Source organism: Kwoniella botswanensis, chromosome 1 (assembly GCF_036426115.1).
Source record: "Kwoniella botswanensis chromosome 1, complete sequence".
NCBI classification, from domain to species: Eukaryota; Fungi; Basidiomycota; class Tremellomycetes; order Tremellales; family Cryptococcaceae; genus Kwoniella; species Kwoniella botswanensis.
Genome location: NC_088599.1, coordinates 14,304,893 through 14,325,116, shown reverse-complemented (window position 1 = coordinate 14,325,116; position 20,224 = coordinate 14,304,893). Strand labels below are relative to the sequence as shown.

The window sequence follows — 20,224 nt, the reverse complement described above, 5'->3', positions numbered from 1 at the left end:
ACGATGTGATTTATATATGAGCATGCTATTTCTGGGCCACCTCCACCTCGACCTCCACTCGTCAACAGACTCCTCCACTTGACCTACAACAGATCACTTCGGCCACGTCCGCATCCCGTCTGAGATGATGACGCCGAGGTGATCGATCACATCCAGTATATATATAACATCGACCTTCCCCCTTGATCAGTCTCATCGACAGTACCCCCATCAATTAATATCCTATCATACACCATGTTACACACTTTACAAAGGAAGGAGGGTAAGAACAGGATCATCCTCGGGACGTAAGTCTAGTAATAGTGATTTCCACGAGCGCTTTTCCCAATCTCCAGCTAGCTGATCTATCCTCCTTGTATCAGCATGACCTTTGGTCCTGACGAGTCTAAGGGAGCGCGTATCACCTCTCTAGACGAGTACAAAAAACACCTCGACTACTTCCAGTCTCAAGGTTATAATGAGATTGATACCGCTCGAGTATATATCGGAGGACAACAAGAAGGTTGGACCGCTCAAGCTGGATACAAAGAAAGAGGTCTCAAGATCGCCAGTAAATGGTATCCATCCGAAGCTGGGGCTCACAAAGAGGCCAAGGTGAAGGAGATCGTGAATAAGAGTCTGGAAGAATTGAAAGCGGAGAAGACGGATATTTACTATCTGCATGCTGGTAAGCGATTGCCTCAACGTAACTCACCAAAGACGTGGATATTCAACTCATGTCACTATTTACCCATATAGCCGATCGTACCACACCTTTCCATGAGACTCTCAAAGCCATCAATGACCTCCACAAGGAGGGTAAATTCGACACTTTCGCTATTAGTAACTTCACTGCCGCTGAGGTAGCTGAAGTCTGCACAATCTGTCAATATGAGGGATGGGTCAGGTGAGTGATAACATGATAGATTATCTCTTATGGACTGAGAAGCTGACCAAATCATCCTTTCAGACCAACCTTATATCAAGGAGTAAGTTCTATCCTATCTGCTTATACGCCCTTGTAACCTGGCTTGTGGAAGTGTGCTAATGCCTCAGATAACAGATGTACAACGCTGTGTGCCGAGGAGCCGAACCAGAACTCTTACCTGTTCTCAGACGATTCAAGATCGATTGGGTGGTATATAACCCTATCGCTGGTGGATTGCTCAGTGGAAAATACAAGAGCGAAGATCCTCCTAAGGATGGTAGGTTCGGTACGGAGTCGTCTACCGGAGCGAATTATCGGTGAGTCTCGCAATTTGCAGCTTTTCATTTTCGTCGTCCGATATCAATATGCAGCCCTCTTTTCGATCAGAAACACTAATGCTGCTCTTCTTCATTTCTAGAGCACGATATTTCCGACCTGCCGCTTTTGATGCCCTGGAAGTCATCGAGAAAGCGATCAAACCCCATAATCTCACCATGGTGGAAACAGCTTTGAGATGGTGTGTCCACCATTCCCAATTGAAATTGGCAAGCAAAGGTGGAAATGATGGTAAGTGGATGCCTTGATTTGGCAACTGGTGGTCAGCCAATCCGCATTGTGACACTAATGCGAAACCTACGATTATTAGGTATCATCATTGGTGTATCTTCATTTTCACAATTGGAATCCAATCTTGCCGATCTGGAGAAAGGACCTTTACCCGACGACGTGGTAAGAGCCTTGGACGAAGCTTGGCTGATCTGCAAAGCCTCTGCTGTTCCATACTGGCATGGGGAGAACAAATACGCCTACGAGCTAACTGATGATTTGTACGGAAAGAAGTAAGAATCGTTGCACTTCTAGGCAGCAATGGAAGTATCGGGTGAAAAGTCAATAATCGTAGTGCCATACGTAAGGTGAAAAGTTGATAATCGGAATGAAAAATGCAAATTTTATATGTTGCTTCGTTCATCGAGATGTAACGAGGTCATTGACAATTTCGCAGGTTAGATACACCTTCTATGAGATTTGTCTTATATAATATTGACAACTTGACTATCATATACAACGACGGGGAAATCCTTCTTCACAGATAACTGAGCTGCTTTCTGGCCTTGACTAACTACACGTGCTCAGTCAATAAACCCAACAACACAGTCCTACACTCCTCCATGACTCCCCTTTTCAATGTCCCAGCCAGGTAAGCAGTATAGGCTACCACCCCCGCGCATCGGTTTTTACCTTTGATGGAAGGCAGAGAAAACGGATGGTCGACCGATAATAGGTTATCCAAGTAATCGATGGCGCTCCTTTGCGCTAAGGAAGGTTCGATACGCACTTGAGGGTTCGAATTGGATGATGCTGATGTGATGAGAATGAACGGGGCGAGTAAAGGGTCGTGGTCTTCCAGGGCGGAAGAGTAGGACCATATCACGACTACGAAGGTGATCAGCTTCAATAATCTCGAAGACTGTAGGAAATCGTAAGAGATGACAATGCACTTACGAGCTGCAAGATACTGGTACAGGTACATATGACATTCAGATGAAGCAATTATTCGACTGGCCAGATGCATGGAAGAATAGATGACTCACGACACACCACGGGACCATACTGGTTCTCTGAAATTTCGTCTCGCTACTCCATCTGAATACGTGCGCGAGTACTGGTGATTTGGAGTCAGAGGGATGCACTCAAGACTCAACGGAGGACTCACGTCTCAAGGCGGCAAAGCAACAATAAGCACCATCTTGCGATTTCGCCCACGAGTTGACGTATATGTTCGCGGCTGCCCATTCACCTGGTGAAATTGGACGACCAGCGATTTCTAATGACCATGATCAGTGTCTGGTATGGGGGTCTAGCACGGTGTAATTTGGACTACTCACTTTTCGTTCCAGCGAATATCCTTATCTGTTCTGTATCACTCAGCAGCAGCACCGTGCCAAGATGCGAGAATGGTATTCCGGCAGATAACATTGGATGCTCAGCCGTCGACAAGAGCGGTGAGACCTTCAAGCTCGTATTCGACATGCCAAAATTGTCGTCGACGTATGTCCGCCAGGTGTCGAATGCCTTCCTACAGGAATCCTTCCAATTGGTGATTTTACTAACGTGAACCATCGATAGATCGCCTAAATCCCTCCACAGTAATGTCCATTGTACGCAGTGAATACCGTGCAACAAGATCCACAAGACTAGTTTGGTCAGACCAGGAGCAATGTACCCTCTACCTGCTAGGTCTCTCAGCAGATTACGGAAGGATGGAGGTCGGACGCTTTGGGTCAAGGCGGTATTCCACTCTAGAGGGTTGGATGATTGCCACACTTCGTCTGAGCAAGGTACGTCGATTTGAATGAGGTAGCAGTGAATCTGTGGAGATGGTCAGTGGTAAGGTTAAACGAGAAACAATCAACTCACCAACAAGAAACCCCTATACAACGCTGCATTCTCAGTATCCATCATAAAGCTGAACCAGCCCAGTCTTTTCCTCTCCTCTTCTGCTACCCATTCCAGCCAGCATGCCATCGGATCATCTAAGGAGTTCTGCAATTTCCTATCGAAATTGGGCAATAGCATTCCCGACTGTCTGGCAAGGTTGATGATTGGTGAGTGAAATATCTGTAAGACCCAATAAGAAAATTAGCATTCAATGATATGACGGATATACTGATTGACTGACCTGAGCCACATCATGCTGTTTCAACGAGCAGAAAGATCTCGCAAAGTGATTTAGCAATAAGATCGTCTGCAAGGACGATACCGACGCTGTCGGTTCATCTTCAACCATGTCGAAAACCCTCGTTCTGAGATGTTTGTGCACCTTAGATGCCATTTCCAGACCTTCTGGGTCGTTGGCGAAAGCTGTCCCAACGCATATCATGGCTAGCAGCAGATCAGGGGGCAATTTACGGTAAGGCAGCGAGGCCTCGTGAACGATTGGATATAGTGGTGCGAAGTGCCTAGTAAAGTGTATTGTTACAGTAAGCGAATTGTGGAGGGTTTTATGATAGATTTGACATACATGAAGTATAGCTCGAGGTGTAATCTCATTTGCTGTAAGCTGAATGAAGGGGACATCAAGTCTTGCCTTGCAGTGTTCTATCCATTGGGTTAGTCAGATTAGCGCAGCTCTTTCCAGGATTCAACAGGACAGCCGTTGTATCACTCACGCCGAAGAGATCCAACATTGATGCTCTAGCTTCTTCATCCACTATCTCAACATTGGGTGGTACCCTCCATGGTCTATAGCTTGACCATCTTTCTGACAGGTCGGGATAGATGTTCTGCGATGGCACGGGAGGTGGGACGTGAGGGATGTAATTTTCAGGATACGTGGACCTCATCCTACTCGGAGGTCTTTGCGATAATGTTGGAATCATGTTGATGTTACTCTGATATCCTAGATCCGATCGAACTTCTAAATCAGTCTCGTCTGGATGCAGATTGTCATCGTGTCCCTTATGTTGCAAATCTTCGAATAGCGGTTGGTTGTCTAGCGGGATAGTCGATGAAGATAAAATGTCATTATCTGTAGCTGGATTGAATAGCCATGATAGAAGATCATCCATATTATCTCCAGTTTGACCTTGCTCTGGCACCGTGTCATTCCAGTTGAACTCTTCCCCTGCGATTATAGTGGTATCTTCCTGTGTTGAGTCCGGCAGATCTACATGGATATCGGTGGAGGTCGTCATGGGAGCTAGGGTGTTGTCGACGATATTATCATCTTGAGATTCATTGGGTATCGACCACTGATGTGCCAGTCCCGTTTGGGAGGGACGATCTGTCGGATGGATGTGAAAGGATGTGCTTCTCCCATCTTTGACACCTTGTTGCCATGTGGCCAATTCTTTTACTATTGCTCCCTCATCATCGACTGTCTCCGCCATCTCGTCCGGGACATACGAAACGGTTCTAGACAATCTCTTCCGCTTTCTTGCTTTCACGTGTGGTGGAGGTGGCGACGGTGATAGACTATCTCCTTCGCGACTTCCCTCGTCGTTCCCCAAACTACAGGTAGTACTCTGATGTTTCCTTAGTACATCCGGCCGGGCAAAACTCTTCCCGCAGACTGGACACACACATGCAGGACGTTCATCTGTACGAGTACATCTCACATTCGTCAACTCCAGTACCTTACAACCACAGGCTTGCAAGAAAATGTGATGCGGCATATATAAAGACGTCTGACGTACGGTTCAATGCATGTCTCTCCAAATAATCTCGTCTTGCGTAAGCCTTCGAACACTGCGAACAGGCATACACTTTTTCGCTCGAGCTGACCTTTGGTATCGGCCTGACTGGTCGATCGGTGGAGGGGTAAGTCGGAGCCGACATGCCTTGTACGCGTGGGCAAGGGAAGCAGGAGTGGGCGGTGGAGAGAGGGAGAGATTAGTGGGTGGTAGAGAAGAAAAGATGTCATGAATGATCGAAGTGGGAGAAGATGCGTGAGACAGTGGTGGGGTGATTGTCAGGTGGAGTGGGTGGGTGCACGGACCGTGTGAGGCCGATAAGCGATAAGGCCAGCAATACGAGTATACGGCTTAATCCGCTGACACAGTCAAGAGGCGAAATACCGAAATGCGAAGAGTACAGGTGGATTACTGGCTCATGCTGACCGCCCACTCGTTCACCAAGTATGCATGAGAAGACGAATACTTTGCATGAAACGTACTACAACAGATCCAGTTTGACAATCATACAAAAGCCTAGTATTTCGCATAAGTAGCGTTCATACGCATCGTGATATATTCCCTCGAAGTGATAGGTGCATATTTCTTGGGGCGAGCCTCCGAGTAAGTTCCAGGCAATGCATCTATAACTCTCTCAGGATCTGCAGAGCAGAACTATCATACGATTGAATACATCAGCTGAGCTGTGGTCTGCCAAGATCAACGTGTAAACTTACATATGGGATAGAATACCGTTCTCTTGTCATTTCACCATCATCGGCTCTAGGTGGAGGGGCTCGTACTCTGTGTAGCGTCGATTTGAGCTCGTCATTTGACCATCTCATCAGGAAATCACCAATATTGAATACGATAGCGCCATGTACAGGAGGTGCAGGGAGGAAAGTTCCGGGGTTATGCTGAAATCTCGATGAGCAGACGAACACAGAAAGCTTAGTGAACGGGACTTACTGGACTTTCTACCTCCAAACCCCCACAATCATCTTGGAACAGGAAAGTACAAGTCCCGAAGTCCTGCCCACATACAAAGGAAACAATGAGCAAGGTATCATCACTAATGGTGGATGTATAAATGGGTTACTAACCGTGTGTGCCGCGATCCTACCTTTTTCACCCGAATCAAACACCTTCCTTGGAGCAGATGGATCTATCAGAATGGTCAATTAACCATTCTGCTGTATAGTGCTGAGGAGAGACATACAATGTAAGAACCTCAATTGATTATCGTATCCCGAATGATACTCTTCAAAGAAGTTTTCCGGTACACCCGGCATACCTAATGCCAAAGCTTTCAATACCTTGTTCTCCAGCTTTTTGCATGTTTCTTGGAAATCCAAACATGTACTTCGTAGACCAGGTAAATATTTGTCTTCTAGCCATACATTGGGACATTTGTGAGAGTCTTCGGAGCCTACGTAATTTATCACCAGTTTTAGTTGATTTCATTCGTGCCAACGGAGGTTGTACTCACCCATATCATAACTTTCCTTGAAATCTGCTCCTTTACCTCTCATCTCCTCAATCTTATCGTCGTCAAAGACCATCTGCGAGACTTGCTCGACTCCTATGCCTGAATATCCTCTATAACATACAGTAAGCCTCATGTCTGTCGCTGCCTATAGGACGGGCTCACCGATGATGCCATGCTTCTTTAGGATGAGGCGCAGTCATCTTGACATCGTAAGGCAACGCAAAGAACCTCTTGCTCATGTCGAATATACCATCGATGCTCTCTTGGGGTATGCTGTGTCCCACGATGTACAAGAAGCCTACATCTCGACATGCCGTATACAGCTGGGTACCAATTCGTTTCGCTGCCTGTTGGCTTGTGTCAGCAAGAACATTCGCGATTCAGTTTTGACTCACTTCACTTGTACCATCGCCAAATTCACTAAAGTCAATAAATGGGATTGCAGAGTCGGCACTGGGCATTGTGAATGGTGGATTAAGGTGTATGTCGTAGAGCTACTTCCACAGATGTGTTCGATTGGAGCAATCCTTCGCATTGATCTTGTAGTCTTTCGTTCATCTGAGATGGACTTTTATCTTAGGTATCTCTCCACCTCGACCTCGCCCACTCAGAGTAACGGCATGCTTCTTCTCCCACGTTGTGGGGCATAAGTACGCCCACTTGTTATCAGCTGATCAACTGGCTGACTTCATGGTGGGCACTCGCGTTTTTACTGGATGAGGTATGGATCGCTTATCTCTTCCAGTACTCGCACATCGGCATCTATTATTCATGTGCTGCTTCCTGCTGTGCTCTTTCTCCTCTTGCCCTTAGGTCGTACCCATCTTGTGGTGGGTGACGGAAAGTTTTATCCGAAATTCGAAGGCTTTGCGAGTCATACTATATCCCACAGTACCTTACAAGTAGGTTGTGATAAGGTCCCATACCAGATAGATAGGTGATCACGAGTTGTGCCCACTTCAGACTCGAGAAGATACATATACATATACAACCAAGACGAGACGAAGTGAAACATTCCTGATCGATGATCTATCTCTTCCCCAAAGCATACGCGAAGACAAGCAAATCACGACGATGTCATCTACTACGAAATTAAGGAAACTAGCGAGAAAACTCGAATGTCCCGTCGATGAAGATGGGGGATATACCAATGATCGATGGACCAACCGGGATTTGATTCCTATCCCACCTGATAGGCGGACCTATAAAATCTGGAGTTTTTGTATCTATTGGTCAGTCCCACTCCTTCCGATTCACAACTTTTATCAAAATACTGATTGGTGTGGTCGTTTATTCTGGTACAGGTTCGTTTCTGGAGCATGTATCAGTGCATATTCCACTGGATCGTCACTCCTCGCCTATGGACTCACAGCTCAACAGTCCATGGCTTGCGTGGTGATTGGTGCGGTCATTACCGGGCTTCTATCGGTAGTCTCTGGTTTCCCAGGTGAAATCCATCATATCGGATTTACCGTTGTTAGTCGAATGAGTTGGGGTATGAAAGGGAGTTATTTCGTAGGTATCATCCGTCTCATTGACTGTGAAAACTTCTGCTGATACATGGTCTGCATCAATACAGCCTGTCTGCTTAAGAGTATTCACTTCGGTATGGTGGTTCGGTATTCAAAGTTACTGGGGTGGTCAAGCCGTCAATCTGGTTAGTCACCTTCCTCTGAACCCACTAATTAGGGAACATTAAATCTGATCGTATCTTTGTAGATGCTCGGAGCGATGTCACCAAGTTGGAAACATCAACCCAACAAGTTTTCTGCCTCTTCCAATATAACGCATCAAGATTTCCTTGGTGTAGTTTTATGGTATCTCGCCTATATCCCTTTGGTTTTAGTACCACCCGAAAGACTTCAAAGACCATTCGTACTTTCTTCAGCGGCATTCGGAGCTACCTTAATTGGTCTTTTGGCCTGGGCCGTACCTAATGCTGGAGGCGGTGGACCATTGTTCAAAACTGTTAATACAGCTTCGTCTACACCTTACTCCATGATGTTGGGTATCACTTCTATCCTTGGTTCTTGGGGTTCAGGAACGATCGGTCAAAGTGATTGGGTGAGTCTATCAGCTGCCGAAAAAGAATATGTATATGAATATCTAGCTGATTAAGTGTTGTGGTAGGTACGATACTCTGAAAGAAGATATTATCCAATGTTATCTCAACTTTTCGCTGCACCATTGATGATCACCCTCTGTGCTTTGGTCGGAGTGGTGGTAACCTCAGCGTCATCCTCGATCTTGGGCGAGATCATCTGGTCACCTATCGAATTGTTAAGTGCGATTCAAGATCACTACAATTCCACTCCTGGTGTGAGAGCCGCGGTATTCTTTGCTGGTTTGGGATGTACTTGCGCTCAATTATCGATCAACGTCTTGTTGAACTCTGTAAGTGCGAGAGTTTCTACATGGTGAACATGGATGAAACTGATGTTTGCGATGATGTAAGGTATCAACTGGAATGGATATGGCTGGATTATGGCCCAAGTACCTGAATATCCGACGAGGTGCCTATCTTCTCGCTGCTGTAAGTTCAATCTCGATGAAATGCTCTGGAAGCTTCGCTATAGTATATTGACAGTTATAACCCCGACTCTAGATCGGTATCGCGTCCAACCCTTGGCAAATCTTAGCTTCAGCCGCTACTTTCCTGTCAGTCATCAGTGGTTTAGGAGTATTCATCGCTCCTATGACTGGGTGAGTCATATTGTCTCTTTTTCCACTTAGAGTTAATTCATGCTTGAAGCGTTGAACGAGACTAACATGTTTTGTGTGTTTTGTAGTATAATGTTAGCAGATTACATTGTTCTTCGACGATGCCACGTCAAGATCGAAGACCTCTACAACGGCAGTCCATCTTCCATCTACTGGTTCAAGAATGGATTCCACTGGAGGGCAATCGTAGCGTTCATCATGGGAGCTTGGCCATTCTGTCCAGGTTTCATCATGATCCTCATTGATCCTACTGCAACCAACGCTTGGGTTAAGCTGTTCAATATCTCTTTCTTGGTTGGTTTGGCCATTGGATTCTTTGTCTATCTGGGTATCTGTTTGGTTTCTCCTATACCGCATCAAAAGGAGGGTCTCAATTATCTTGTAAGTGATAATAAAATCAACTTTTTCAATCACTATGTAAATGATATTGAGAAAATGATCGATACTGATCAAATGGATTTACTATGTAGGACGACGAAAGATTCTGCAAGAACGTTTCGGGAGAACCATCCACTCCTGCTGTCGACGAGAATGAGAGTGAGGATAAAGATAGGGATATCAAAGGAATCGAGACTAACGCTCTGGTCAGAGAGGTGTAAGAACTGGCTTGAAGACAGAAGTTTCAGTGTTTCAGTGTTTTACGTTTACGCTTTTGCGTTTTCCTATATAGACCAAGAAATGATTGATTTCGATATATATATATCTATAGTCAGTATATGATATAGACTTCGGAGATGAGTTGTAAATATGAGTAGTTAGAAGTTTGGGTTGTTCCTTAGCATGAATTCGTAGTTCGTTAGCTATAACATGTCACTCGGTGAAGCGCTGCAAATCCGAATTTGCGATGAGAGAATGCATGTACTCTTTGCGTTTCTAGAGCTCAGATATCAATGCAATTGTACACACATACGTTCAGTCTATTTCCTCTTCTCCTTTTCTTTCTCTTCTTCAGCTTCCTTCTTAGCTCTAGCCACATCCTCGGCTTTCACACCAGCAGCCTGGGCGGCAGCTTCGTTGGCTCGATCTTGAGGTGACTTCGAATCTTCCAGTTCCTGTTGTGCGTTTTCGATTCGGTTTTCAACTGGAAATCATCGATCGTGATTAGCGATTCCGTCTTCGAGTCAAAGATGATCAAATGGTAACTCACTCAGATCATGTAGAGCCAACACGGTCCTAATCATCGCACTCAGATAAACCACCAAGTTCGAATCATTCTGACCGATCTTGAAAGCTTTACCCAATTGCTGATCGTCGCTCAGTTGAGGTAATAATCCGATAATCTCCTGTAACTGATAGATCACTTGGTGGTTCACGGGCAGTTTCTTATTCTTCACCGCGGTGAGATAATCTTTGATATCGAGTAATCTCGAATTGAGACCTTTGAGTGATTGGAGCTGAGAAGTGACTTTGGTGGATAATGATTGAGTAGTTAAGAGTGATGAAGACGGGGCGGAAGACGATGAAGATATATCGCGTAAGAGATGCTCGACACCTATCTCTTCTGCTTCTTCGGCTTCAATTGATGTCGAGACGTGAGTGAAGGTTCGTTGGGTGGCCGTTCCGTCCTGACAGAAGTGGTAGCCAGTCAGTAAGGTAGCTCTTGTGTCTCCTCCTTTCTCTACATTCGCCTTCTTTTATGCGAATGGCGATACGCAAACATTCAATGACACTCACATCCTTGATCTCCTCAACTGCAAAGTACGCATCCGTCGGAATCCCCGTATCTCCCCTGCCACCGGTCGCTCTAGTATCCACAATGACCATGACGGGACGTGAGCAAAATCGTTTAAACAGCTGTGTGATTTCCAAGTCGGACGATCGAAGTCTTGGGCCAGTATGATAGAACCCTATCGGACGTTCTTTGGCTATTTGGTGTGAAAGAAAGAGAAGGCGATCATCAACGACTAACTCAACGAGTGAAAGGAGCAAGGAAAGAAAGTTCAGGCCCACCATTGACTTTCCTGAACATCCTCCACATCTCTTCCACATAATCTAAATCTAAGAAGAACGTCTTGGGATCTTTATCATCTTCTTCGAACGGGATTGCGAAACTGTACGATAAGACAATATCAGTCGCTGTTTCAATTGATTCTTCACATCGCCGGCAAATATAGTATCTTGAACACGACGAGGTGAATTGCACCTTTCTGACATGACAAACGTATAAGGTCGATATAGATGAGGGTAACTCACCTGTTGGCTACGTTGATGGTATTCCCATTATCTTGACCCAACAACACACCTAACACCCTCTTGTTCTTCGATAGAGGCACTCGAGCCGCATGATCCACGACCGATAGAAGTACGAGGGGATGTATAACGCTGTGAGTTGGGACCCATAGGCAACCTAAGTCAGCTATATTCGGGTCTTACTCTGACATGGAAAGGTCTTTGAGAGGGGATATATACATACACATTGACGGCGCTCAATTCGGTCACCTAATTTGGTTTTGTCAGCTATTTGTTCTTTCGATCTTGACAGAGTGGCAGAGAGCTCACCTGTGCTGTTGTGAGACCTGGCATCTTGCTTGATTCTGGACTGTTGAAAGTATATTTATCAGTTGAGGATGAAGGATGATATCTTGTTCAACTTGATCTTCATCACTTGGACCCAACACGCGTCAGCGTCATTCAGCTGTAAAATAGGGTGCACAAATAAAGAGTGCCACATTCTTCCAACACATACTGGACATATCACCGACTACAAGAGAGATGACGAGAGAGCTCGTCTCGATAGCGACTATGCATGCAGGGATGACACACGAGACGGGGGAACAATGACTGCACATGTCATATGTCTCGGTGTTAGATGCTTGCCCTTGTGAGGAAGAGAGTCGTGCTCGCCGATCTAGGCTTACACGATGGGTTAAATGGAGGCTGCGCGTCCTTCTTCGATTTCCTTTCATTTCTGAAATTGAGAGAAGGGTACATGCGTTTGCATACAAGCTGATATCCTTGTGTTACGCTCATTCCGTGTTCATGATCATCTTGTCTCATCTTTGTCAAAGTGGTGGACTGTAGACCCAAGTCAGATGGAGTGTGAGGGTAAGAGGTAGAGGTATGATGATGATCGCGTATGACAGATAGCCGATTTCTCAATGATACTCGTAGTTACTGTAGCATATGACGTATATCGAGAAGAGTATTGGACAAAGTTATAAATGACATAGGTGAGATCCACACTCTTGTTAGTCTGTTTTATATTCATAACTGCTCATTCTTTTTCTTTCTCACCCGTCACATCAATCACATTCGCACATACACAATGTACAGACTCACACTCGCCCGCTCCCTCAGAGCACCCATCACTCCCATCCGATCATTCTCCTCCACGGCCCGATCGCTCCAAAAAGGCCCACCTACCACTCAAGGACACTCGACCGACAAAGCTCACCAAACAGGTCATTCCGATGGTGATGTCCAATCGGCCTCGGTCAGGGCAGGTCAAAATGCCAAAGACAATGCGTCACCTACCGCTCAAGGCGAAGCTCAACCTTTCGATGCTGCCAGACAAGGTTCCAGTGGAGGAACGGCGAAACCTTCAGAGGCGAAAGCAGAAGTGAAAGATGAAGGTCAAGCTGGATCATTCAAGGATCAAGTTGGAGGTCAAGATGAGTCTGCACCCGGGGTAGAGTTTGGTAAAACCGAGAAAGCCCCGGGTGGAAGTTATACGGATAGTGTGAAAGAGACGGTGAAGAGTGGATTTGATGGATTGAAGAAGTTGAGAACCGTGAGTGAAGCGCATCGATTAGATCGGTTTAGATTTTCGAATCATATATTCCCACTGAAGGAATGTTCATCCCTTGCTCTGTCTCATCTCCCACATCGTTGTACTGCCATGAATGGTTTTTCGTTTATATCCCTCGATCCATCTGTATCTCATCGCTGACTGCTGTTGTCACTCCCACAGGAAGGCAAAAACTTCCACACATCCGCTCGTCAGCTCTACCCAGGAAAAGGTACTTCCCCCTCAGCCGAGACGGAGGGTTCGAGACAACCTAAAGAGCCCAACCTCGAAGGTGAACAAAACCAACACCTCAAACATCAAGCTCCAGGTACAGCCGATCAAGGTAAAGGTAATGCTGCCGAGACACCCCATTTACCATCACGAAAGGGCGATGTCACGACCGGTGGGTCGGGTGCACCCACTGCTCCACAATCGGGAAAGAAGGCTTTCTCGACTTATAGCAGGCAAATGATGGCTGCTCAACCTCCCAAGGGATATGCAAAGGCTTTGACTAGTGAGGGTGAACAGGCTGGTTATGTAGGTTGATTTTCTGTTCTGTGGTGAGGTCATGAGTAAGATAGAAAAGAGGGATTGCGATGATGAGAAAAGAAAAAAAAAATTGGTAATATGAAAGGGGAAACGAAAGGTGTATCTCCAATCGATGGCAGGAATTCAAAGGAAGGGTTAAGAAAACAGGAAAATAGGGCTCAGAAGTCAGAATTGTATCTAATGGAATTGAAAAAATCATGCAATATATGTCCTAGTACCTGTTTGCTGATACCCTTTCATCATCGCTTGCAGAACGCACCTTCGGAAGGTTTCCCTCGACGACTTGACGATACTTACACTTCCGAAGCTACCCCCTCGGCCGAGCCTGGCCAAACCCCTTCTTCGAAAGCCGAATATTCAAGTACAGCTGTCGATCCTCCCAACGAAGCGCTACGAGCTGCTGCTAAGGATGGAACATTGGCAGAGAGGAATGAACAGCCTCATGCCGAATTTGGGTGAGTCATATTCATCTTTCAGCAGTGAAGTGGATCATGTTGATTGAGCAAGACTGATATATCGGGTGGTTGTGATAGTAAATTGGGAAACAAAGAGGCATGGAAACATCGAAAGTAGATCGACCGCAGATCGTAGCCAAGTGAACGGATAACGATCAGAAAGAACTGGAAACAGATTGATCGAGAGTTTTGCTAATCGTGTGATTTATAAAAGAGGGGATCGCATAGCAGCCATTTGAGATAAGAAGAAAACGTTGAGAAGAAGATTTGAAAGTCACATTCCATACTCTGTAGCGTAGTAAAGACTAATATGTATGTTTTTCCCCGTGTGCCCGTATGAGCTCGACCGAAGGACCAGCGACTACATGAGTAACCCACTTTGATTCTGAATCCTTGCCTCTGCTCACTGCTGGTTGCATACAACCAACGAAATTTGGAGAAGCATGTACAGTACATGCACCATAGTGAAGAATGCTTGTCCAGTAAATACGTGTCCTATGCATACATTCGTACGACACCGTGATCGTGGTGAATGATATGGTATCCGATGTTTGAGAATGACAGTGGCCGAAAAGGAAAAGGATGAGTGAGGTACGTCACCGGGTTTTGCATTAGATCCGATCGTAAACATACTCTACGAGTGACATTCTTTGTCCAACTTTTCTTCTTCCTTCCTCTTCAATTGCATTTGCCCATACCATCATACCTTGTCCATAGATTCTCTCCACACGTTGTGCGATCGAGACCCTCCTGACCTCTCAACATGCTCGCTCTGAGCACGAGCATAGGCAGTATTGGGCTGAACGTGCCGTCAAGTATCCTTCGGAATGGGTTAATACGCTGTTCGACCGAAAGCGCGAGTGTAACGAGGAGGGGTATATTGCAGAATGGATATGGTGTGAATAGACAGATATCATCGTATAAACCTAGTGAGCATACCTTAGTTCTCTAGAGGATATACTGGGTGTGTACTGACAATTACGTTCAGGCATAAATCGCCGCATACCTACTACCTTCATACGGCATAACTCATATTCCTCTCGTCCTCCCACACCTTCCATACCGAAATCACAATCTTCCACCACTCCATCCGAATCATCCGCCATCACTCAGACAGACTCCAAGCAAACCGCCAAACGATCTATATTATCCCGGATAACATCCAACCTATCACTCAAACCCGTCGCTGAAACACATACCTCAAAAGAAGGAGGGGAAGATAGTGGTTCGAGTAGCGTAATCAAATTGTTAGAATTGGCTAAACCGGAATCGAAGAATTTAGGGATAGCTGTTGGACTGGTATGTCTCCCTCTTTCATTTATACCAATAGAGGTCATGGGGAACAACGAAGGCTGACTTGGGTCGATCTAACATTGGTTCGGTTGATTAGTTGTTGGTCTCTAGTTCTGTATCCATGTTGGTACCTCTGACTATCGGTAAACTGATAGATTTCTTCTCCTCAAACTCTGTAAGTGCCCTTCATCATCTTGGTAAAACATTACCTAGAGTACGATGAGCTGACGAATTTACATGTTATGAAGACTCAATTCTTAGGTCTATCGTTCCCTGTCGCAGCGGGTTTATTAGCTGTTACGTTCTGTATAGGAGCTACTGCCAATGCAGGTGGGTAATGGAAACTTCTGATTTTATACCCATGGACCAGACACGTATAGCTAATTCATGTCAATCAGGACGAGCTATAATCATGCGAACAAGTGGTCAGCGTATCATCGCCAGAGTCAGGTGTGTCCATCTCGTCTGAGTTAATTCATGGGTTTTGTGGGATACCATCAGACAGCTCGTGCTGATATGATTCTCCCGGATGTCTCATAGGAACCAAGCATACCTATCCACTTTGCGTCAAGAACCTGAATTCGCAGATAGGTCAGCAGGAGATATAGTCTCCAGGCTCAGTGTAGATACGAATATACTGGGTGATAGTGTCACGTCCAACTTGTCTGATGGTCTGAGGTACGTGCATTTCAGACATGCATTATTGTCTTTATCTCCCTTACCCTTCCTTTATACAAGTATACATATATGCATATACTAATGGATTTCTCATGCAGAGCCCTGATCTCAGCAACGGTCGGCGTAGCAGCAATGTTTTGGATATCCGCCAAATTGACCCTGGTCATGCTCTGCGTCGTTCCACCTGTATCTCTCGGTGCAGTATTCTACGGTCGATATCTGAGGAAGTTGTCTAATTTGACACAAGAAGCTGTTGGCGAGATGTCCAAGGTGAGTCGAGGGAGGATCCTCCATCCCTCTTATTATACTTCGATCCACCTGGACTTAGGTAAATAATACGATCAGAAACACGCTAATACCAATACGAAAATTCAGACCGCCGAAGAGAAGCTCAACGCTTTCAAGACCGTCGCAGCCTACAATTCACAACCTCTAGAAGCTACTTTGTTTTCCAAGAAAGTAGATCAGGTGTTCCAACTGGCCAAAAAAGAAGCTCTTATGACGGGTATATTCTGGGGTGCGAGTGGTCTTACCGGGAATTTGGCTATGCTCTGTCTGTTGGGTTATGGTGAGCTCACGTTCCATCCCGTTGTACCTATATGTTCATGCAACGTACAAGGGCATATCACTGATACAATCTTCTGATCTATGCTATATAGGTGGACATTTGGTGTCGATAAGTGAGATCACTGTTGGTGATTTGACTTCGCTCTTGATGTACAGCGCGTGAGTTGCCCTCCTCTTTGTTCCTCTTCAACCATTCAGCCCGGAACTTCGCAGATATTGACTAATGATGGTCATTCCTTTTCAGGTATGTCGGAGGATCTGTATCTGGCTTGACAGGGTTCTTCACCGGTCTCATGAGAGGTGCGTATCTGCTTTCTCGATTAGGTGGACCGTCGGCTGACATAAATTATTTATCAGGCGTCGGAGCTGGATCTCGTGTTTTTTGGTTACTCGATCGAACTTCGCATATCCCTTTGGACAAAGGTATCAAATTGGATCATACACGAAACGGTCCAATTCGGTTTGAGAATGTTGTATTCAGGTATCCATCCAGAAAGGAAGTGGTGGTTTTGAAAGGGATCAATATGACTGTAGAACCTGGAACAAGTGTTGCCTTGGTGTGAGTCTGACGTAACACATCCATGTTGAGTCGAACGATTCGCTTCGAGGTAGCTGATGTTACGTTGGTGGAATAGCGGTTCAAGCGGAAGTGGTAAAAGTTCGATACAGCAGTTGATAAGCAGGTTCTATGATCCTGAAGAAGGTAAAATCACTTTTGATGGAACTGGTAAGTCGACCCATCTGTCTCTCCCCTTAACAAAGCATACATTATCGATAACATTACTGTGAAAGATGTCTGACAATCCTATTTCGTCTCTCTGCAGATATCCGAGAATTCGCACCTGAATCATGGCGTGAGCGCATCGGAGTTGTATTTCAGGATCCCATCTTATTTGCGGGTACGGTTCATGAGAATATAGCGTATGGATCGCCAGATGCTACCAGGGAAGATGTGGAAGCAGCTGCCAGAGCGGCCAATTGTGATTTCATTTGGGATCTGCCTCAAGGTTTTGATACTTTGAGTGAGTCAACGTCTTCCTCATCCTCATCTATCAAGGTCCTCCACATGATTTCTCAGGTAAGTAAGAAGCACGGAGCTGACTATTTGATTGTGATCCATGTCTAGTCGGAAAAGCAAGTTTGAGTGGTGGACAGAGACAGAGGATCAGTATTGCCAGAGCATTAGTTAGGAACCCTTCGATATTGCTTTTGGACGAAGGTGAGCGCCAGGCCGTCATCTCAATATCTGGTGCGATCAAAGGCTATACTCAGGCTGATTGATATGTGCGTATCTGTCACTCAGCTACATCCGCTCTCGACTCGACATCTGAGAATGCGGTCAACGCAGCTATAGATGATATTATCCGGCAGAAAAACATTACAGTCATATTGGCTGCACATCGATTATCTTCCATTGCCAGAGCCGAGAGGGTGGTAGTCCTGGAGAATGGAGTGGTATCAGAAGAAGGTAGATATGATGTTTTGGTGAGTTTATCTTTTCTTCCGTCTATCTGGTAGGGCTGAACTGACGCAGAGGATTGATCAATGCCAGTCGAGAAAAGAAGGAAGTCGATTCAGGACGTTGATGGCTGCTCAATTGCTTGTTGAGAAATCATCAAAAGGTGTACAGGAGGATCGTCCCCAAATAGAACAGAATATGGAAGAAGAACAACAAGGTCAACAGACGGAAAGGGTAGTAGCGCAAGGTGCAAGATAAGGGGAAGAATGTCAAGAGTAGGGAAATTTTAGCATCGTTCATCTTCGCATTTTCGGATCAAATATGTATGTATACATACAGTGCAAAGTATATGGTGGTGGAACTGGATTAAGAACAGGTGGCATCTTGCATGGCACCATCAACGATATTTGAACTGTCTGTGGTGCCGATCAATGATCACAGTACCGTAACGGTGAGTGGGCTTAGTTTTGTGAACGACAGGGTCTAAGTGTACCCGATTGATCGATACATGAAACTGGTACTCGACTTCAATACTGATGTAGTTACATGACAAGAAATATGACTACTGACGAAGACTTGGAAGACTTGGGGCCAGAATCACTTGAATGACTACGCATCATAAAGAACGACGAAGGTCGGAGAGCATTGGAAAAAAGAGAGGAGTTGTATAGGACAGCAAGAAATTCACCAAGCTTAATTAATGTGCGATGTCAATTTTCTCAAAATTGATTCGCATTAAACCTCAACAAAGGTCTATTTCCGGCCGATTTCCAAGCTTCGATCAATTTACCTGCATTACCCCAAGTGACGGTATTGAGGACGGTCTCAACGGATGATTTCATTAATTCAGAATTGAACATAACGAATCGGTCCTACGAGTGTGATAACAATGGTCAATTTATCACGAATCAGCCTTGCTCACGACAGGGCAGATAAGAGTATTGCCGTTTCAATGTACTTACAACATTGATGGCCCTTTGCAAAGGATGAATTACGATGAAATAAGAGGATGGACTTCCAGGGATATTGATGGGGACTTTGGCATATTGCAGATCGTAATGTTTAGGTCTGAGATCTGATAATTCGAGATATTCGGTTCCTACAGTATACCCCATATTCTCTGTCAGTTAACTGCTTAAAAAGATATTTATAGCTGACTAACCTGCAATACCATTATGATTTCTAATATTAACATAATTAGTCGAATACAAATTCGGAGTATTAACCAGATGTGCACAATGTGGATTATAGACCACCGAATCGACGAAAACCGGAATAGGTTTCTCCCTCGTGATATTTCCTTCCTGTCTGATCAGATAACCTGTGACCAAGATGTAATTTGCATTCAACCATTTTTGATTCTGAAGCCAATGGATGGGTTGTTCTTGATAGGCTGATTCCCATGCGGGAAGGCGAAGCTTGTCGTTCACTCGGGGTTCAGGTGTATCACCCGCAGGGACGTTGGCGAAATTCTGATTGAGATTGGGTTGAGGTGCAGCCATGGTGTAACGAGTTGTGTCGAACGGTTTAAGAAGATAGAAATTTACTGATCTATTGATGAGAAGAGTTTTTATCACTTGGGGATGGATTCTGAGATATGAGGATTCGAATTGTATGCAATTCATACGTTTTATATCATTCACCCAATGATTGAGGATATCGTCTCATCCCTCAAAAGAAATCACTGCGCGGCAGTGGCCGGATTGTCCGCTGGATATTTACGATCGGGAGCGAATACGACAATATGTTTCACGCTTGGATCAGATCAACGGCATGTGTCACTGTTCGCTTCAGGTGCATCACAGTAAGGACCCGAACAAGTGACTACCAGGACATGTCAAGTCAGAATGGTGGTGACACATGGTGGCGATCAGATCATCGTGTGGCGCACAAAACATAGGCGGAGTTTAAAGTTTAAGCTTTGGCTCAGGTGACTTGCCTTGAAGGTATGTGCAGATGACAGTCCTAGGACGTTGAAACAAATCATCGTCGGTGATGGACCTCCCTCGAAATCAGGTATAGATCCAAATATAGATATTCGCTTCCCCTAGCTTAGCCGAAGGGAGAGCTATCCCCAAAGCACGTACGAATCCTCGTGTCAACTGGATCAAAGGCCCTCCATTCCCCTAAGGTACACTACGATTGAATTGCTCGGAGGTAATAATCGATTTTGTACAATCTCGCCACCATGGGTATGTATGACTCCA

The 20,224-nt window shown here is 45.3% G+C and overlaps 8 protein-coding genes across 8 annotated transcripts; 4 read left to right on the top strand and 4 right to left on the bottom strand.

Moving 5' to 3' along the window:
* Positions 1 to 234: 234 nt before the first annotated feature.
* Positions 235 to 1,750, top strand: L199_005412 (uncharacterized protein; the record flags this gene model as incomplete). The annotated part of the gene is made up of 7 exons (XM_064891123.1): positions 235 to 287; positions 363 to 667; positions 739 to 886; positions 950 to 968; positions 1,043 to 1,224; positions 1,326 to 1,474; positions 1,554 to 1,750. The coding sequence occupies 7 exons, from the start codon at positions 235 to 237 to the stop codon at positions 1,748 to 1,750; spliced, it is 1,053 nt and encodes a 350-aa protein (XP_064747195.1).
* A 277-nt stretch (positions 1,751 to 2,027) lies between these two features.
* Positions 2,028 to 4,797, bottom strand: L199_005411 (uncharacterized protein; the record flags this gene model as incomplete). Its single annotated transcript, XM_064891122.1, has 9 exons — positions 2,028 to 2,341; positions 2,411 to 2,423; positions 2,500 to 2,570; positions 2,622 to 2,732; positions 2,794 to 3,277; positions 3,326 to 3,526; positions 3,588 to 3,867; positions 3,930 to 4,006; positions 4,078 to 4,797. The coding sequence occupies 9 exons, from the start codon at positions 4,795 to 4,797 to the stop codon at positions 2,028 to 2,030; spliced, it is 2,271 nt and encodes a 756-aa protein (XP_064747194.1).
* An 819-nt stretch (positions 4,798 to 5,616) lies between these two features.
* Positions 5,617 to 7,029, bottom strand: L199_005410 (uncharacterized protein; the record flags this gene model as incomplete). Its single annotated transcript, XM_064891121.1, has 8 exons — positions 5,617 to 5,754; positions 5,817 to 5,996; positions 6,049 to 6,111; positions 6,183 to 6,244; positions 6,299 to 6,508; positions 6,569 to 6,678; positions 6,731 to 6,915; positions 6,964 to 7,029. The coding sequence occupies 8 exons, from the start codon at positions 7,027 to 7,029 to the stop codon at positions 5,617 to 5,619; spliced, it is 1,014 nt and encodes a 337-aa protein (XP_064747193.1).
* A 613-nt stretch (positions 7,030 to 7,642) lies between these two features.
* L199_005409 (uncharacterized protein) lies at positions 7,643 to 9,888 on the top strand (the record flags this gene model as incomplete). Its single annotated transcript, XM_064891120.1, has 9 exons — positions 7,643 to 7,800; positions 7,873 to 8,083; positions 8,148 to 8,225; positions 8,288 to 8,632; positions 8,699 to 8,962; positions 9,024 to 9,101; positions 9,174 to 9,271; positions 9,358 to 9,670; positions 9,760 to 9,888. The coding sequence occupies 9 exons, from the start codon at positions 7,643 to 7,645 to the stop codon at positions 9,886 to 9,888; spliced, it is 1,674 nt and encodes a 557-aa protein (XP_064747192.1).
* Positions 9,889 to 10,206: 318 nt separating this feature from the next.
* Positions 10,207 to 11,812, bottom strand: L199_005408 (uncharacterized protein; the record flags this gene model as incomplete). Its single annotated transcript, XM_064891119.1, has 7 exons — positions 10,207 to 10,370; positions 10,437 to 10,854; positions 10,964 to 11,154; positions 11,240 to 11,340; positions 11,483 to 11,611; positions 11,703 to 11,728; positions 11,789 to 11,812. The coding sequence occupies 7 exons, from the start codon at positions 11,810 to 11,812 to the stop codon at positions 10,207 to 10,209; spliced, it is 1,053 nt and encodes a 350-aa protein (XP_064747191.1).
* Positions 11,813 to 12,554: 742 nt separating this feature from the next.
* On the top strand, positions 12,555 to 14,138 carry L199_005407 (uncharacterized protein; the record flags this gene model as incomplete). Its single annotated transcript, XM_064891118.1, has 4 exons — positions 12,555 to 13,019; positions 13,200 to 13,553; positions 13,818 to 14,020; positions 14,099 to 14,138. 4 exons carry the CDS (start codon positions 12,555 to 12,557, stop codon positions 14,136 to 14,138), a joined length of 1,062 nt encoding a protein of 353 aa, XP_064747190.1.
* Positions 14,139 to 14,783: 645 nt separating this feature from the next.
* On the top strand, positions 14,784 to 18,275 carry L199_005406 (uncharacterized protein; the record flags this gene model as incomplete). The annotated part of the gene is made up of 16 exons (XM_064891117.1): positions 14,784 to 14,949; positions 15,009 to 15,319; positions 15,411 to 15,488; positions 15,562 to 15,643; positions 15,712 to 15,763; positions 15,854 to 15,991; positions 16,090 to 16,261; positions 16,367 to 16,559; positions 16,651 to 16,717; positions 16,803 to 16,858; positions 16,916 to 17,117; positions 17,194 to 17,285; positions 17,383 to 17,580; positions 17,685 to 17,777; positions 17,862 to 18,043; positions 18,111 to 18,275. 16 exons carry the CDS (start codon positions 14,784 to 14,786, stop codon positions 18,273 to 18,275), a joined length of 2,247 nt encoding a protein of 748 aa, XP_064747189.1.
* A 461-nt stretch (positions 18,276 to 18,736) lies between these two features.
* On the bottom strand, positions 18,737 to 19,519 carry L199_005405 (uncharacterized protein; the record flags this gene model as incomplete). The annotated part of the gene is made up of 3 exons (XM_064891116.1): positions 18,737 to 18,889; positions 18,980 to 19,116; positions 19,180 to 19,519. 3 exons carry the CDS (start codon positions 19,517 to 19,519, stop codon positions 18,737 to 18,739), a joined length of 630 nt encoding a protein of 209 aa, XP_064747188.1.
* Between the last annotated feature and the right edge of the window lie 705 nt (positions 19,520 to 20,224).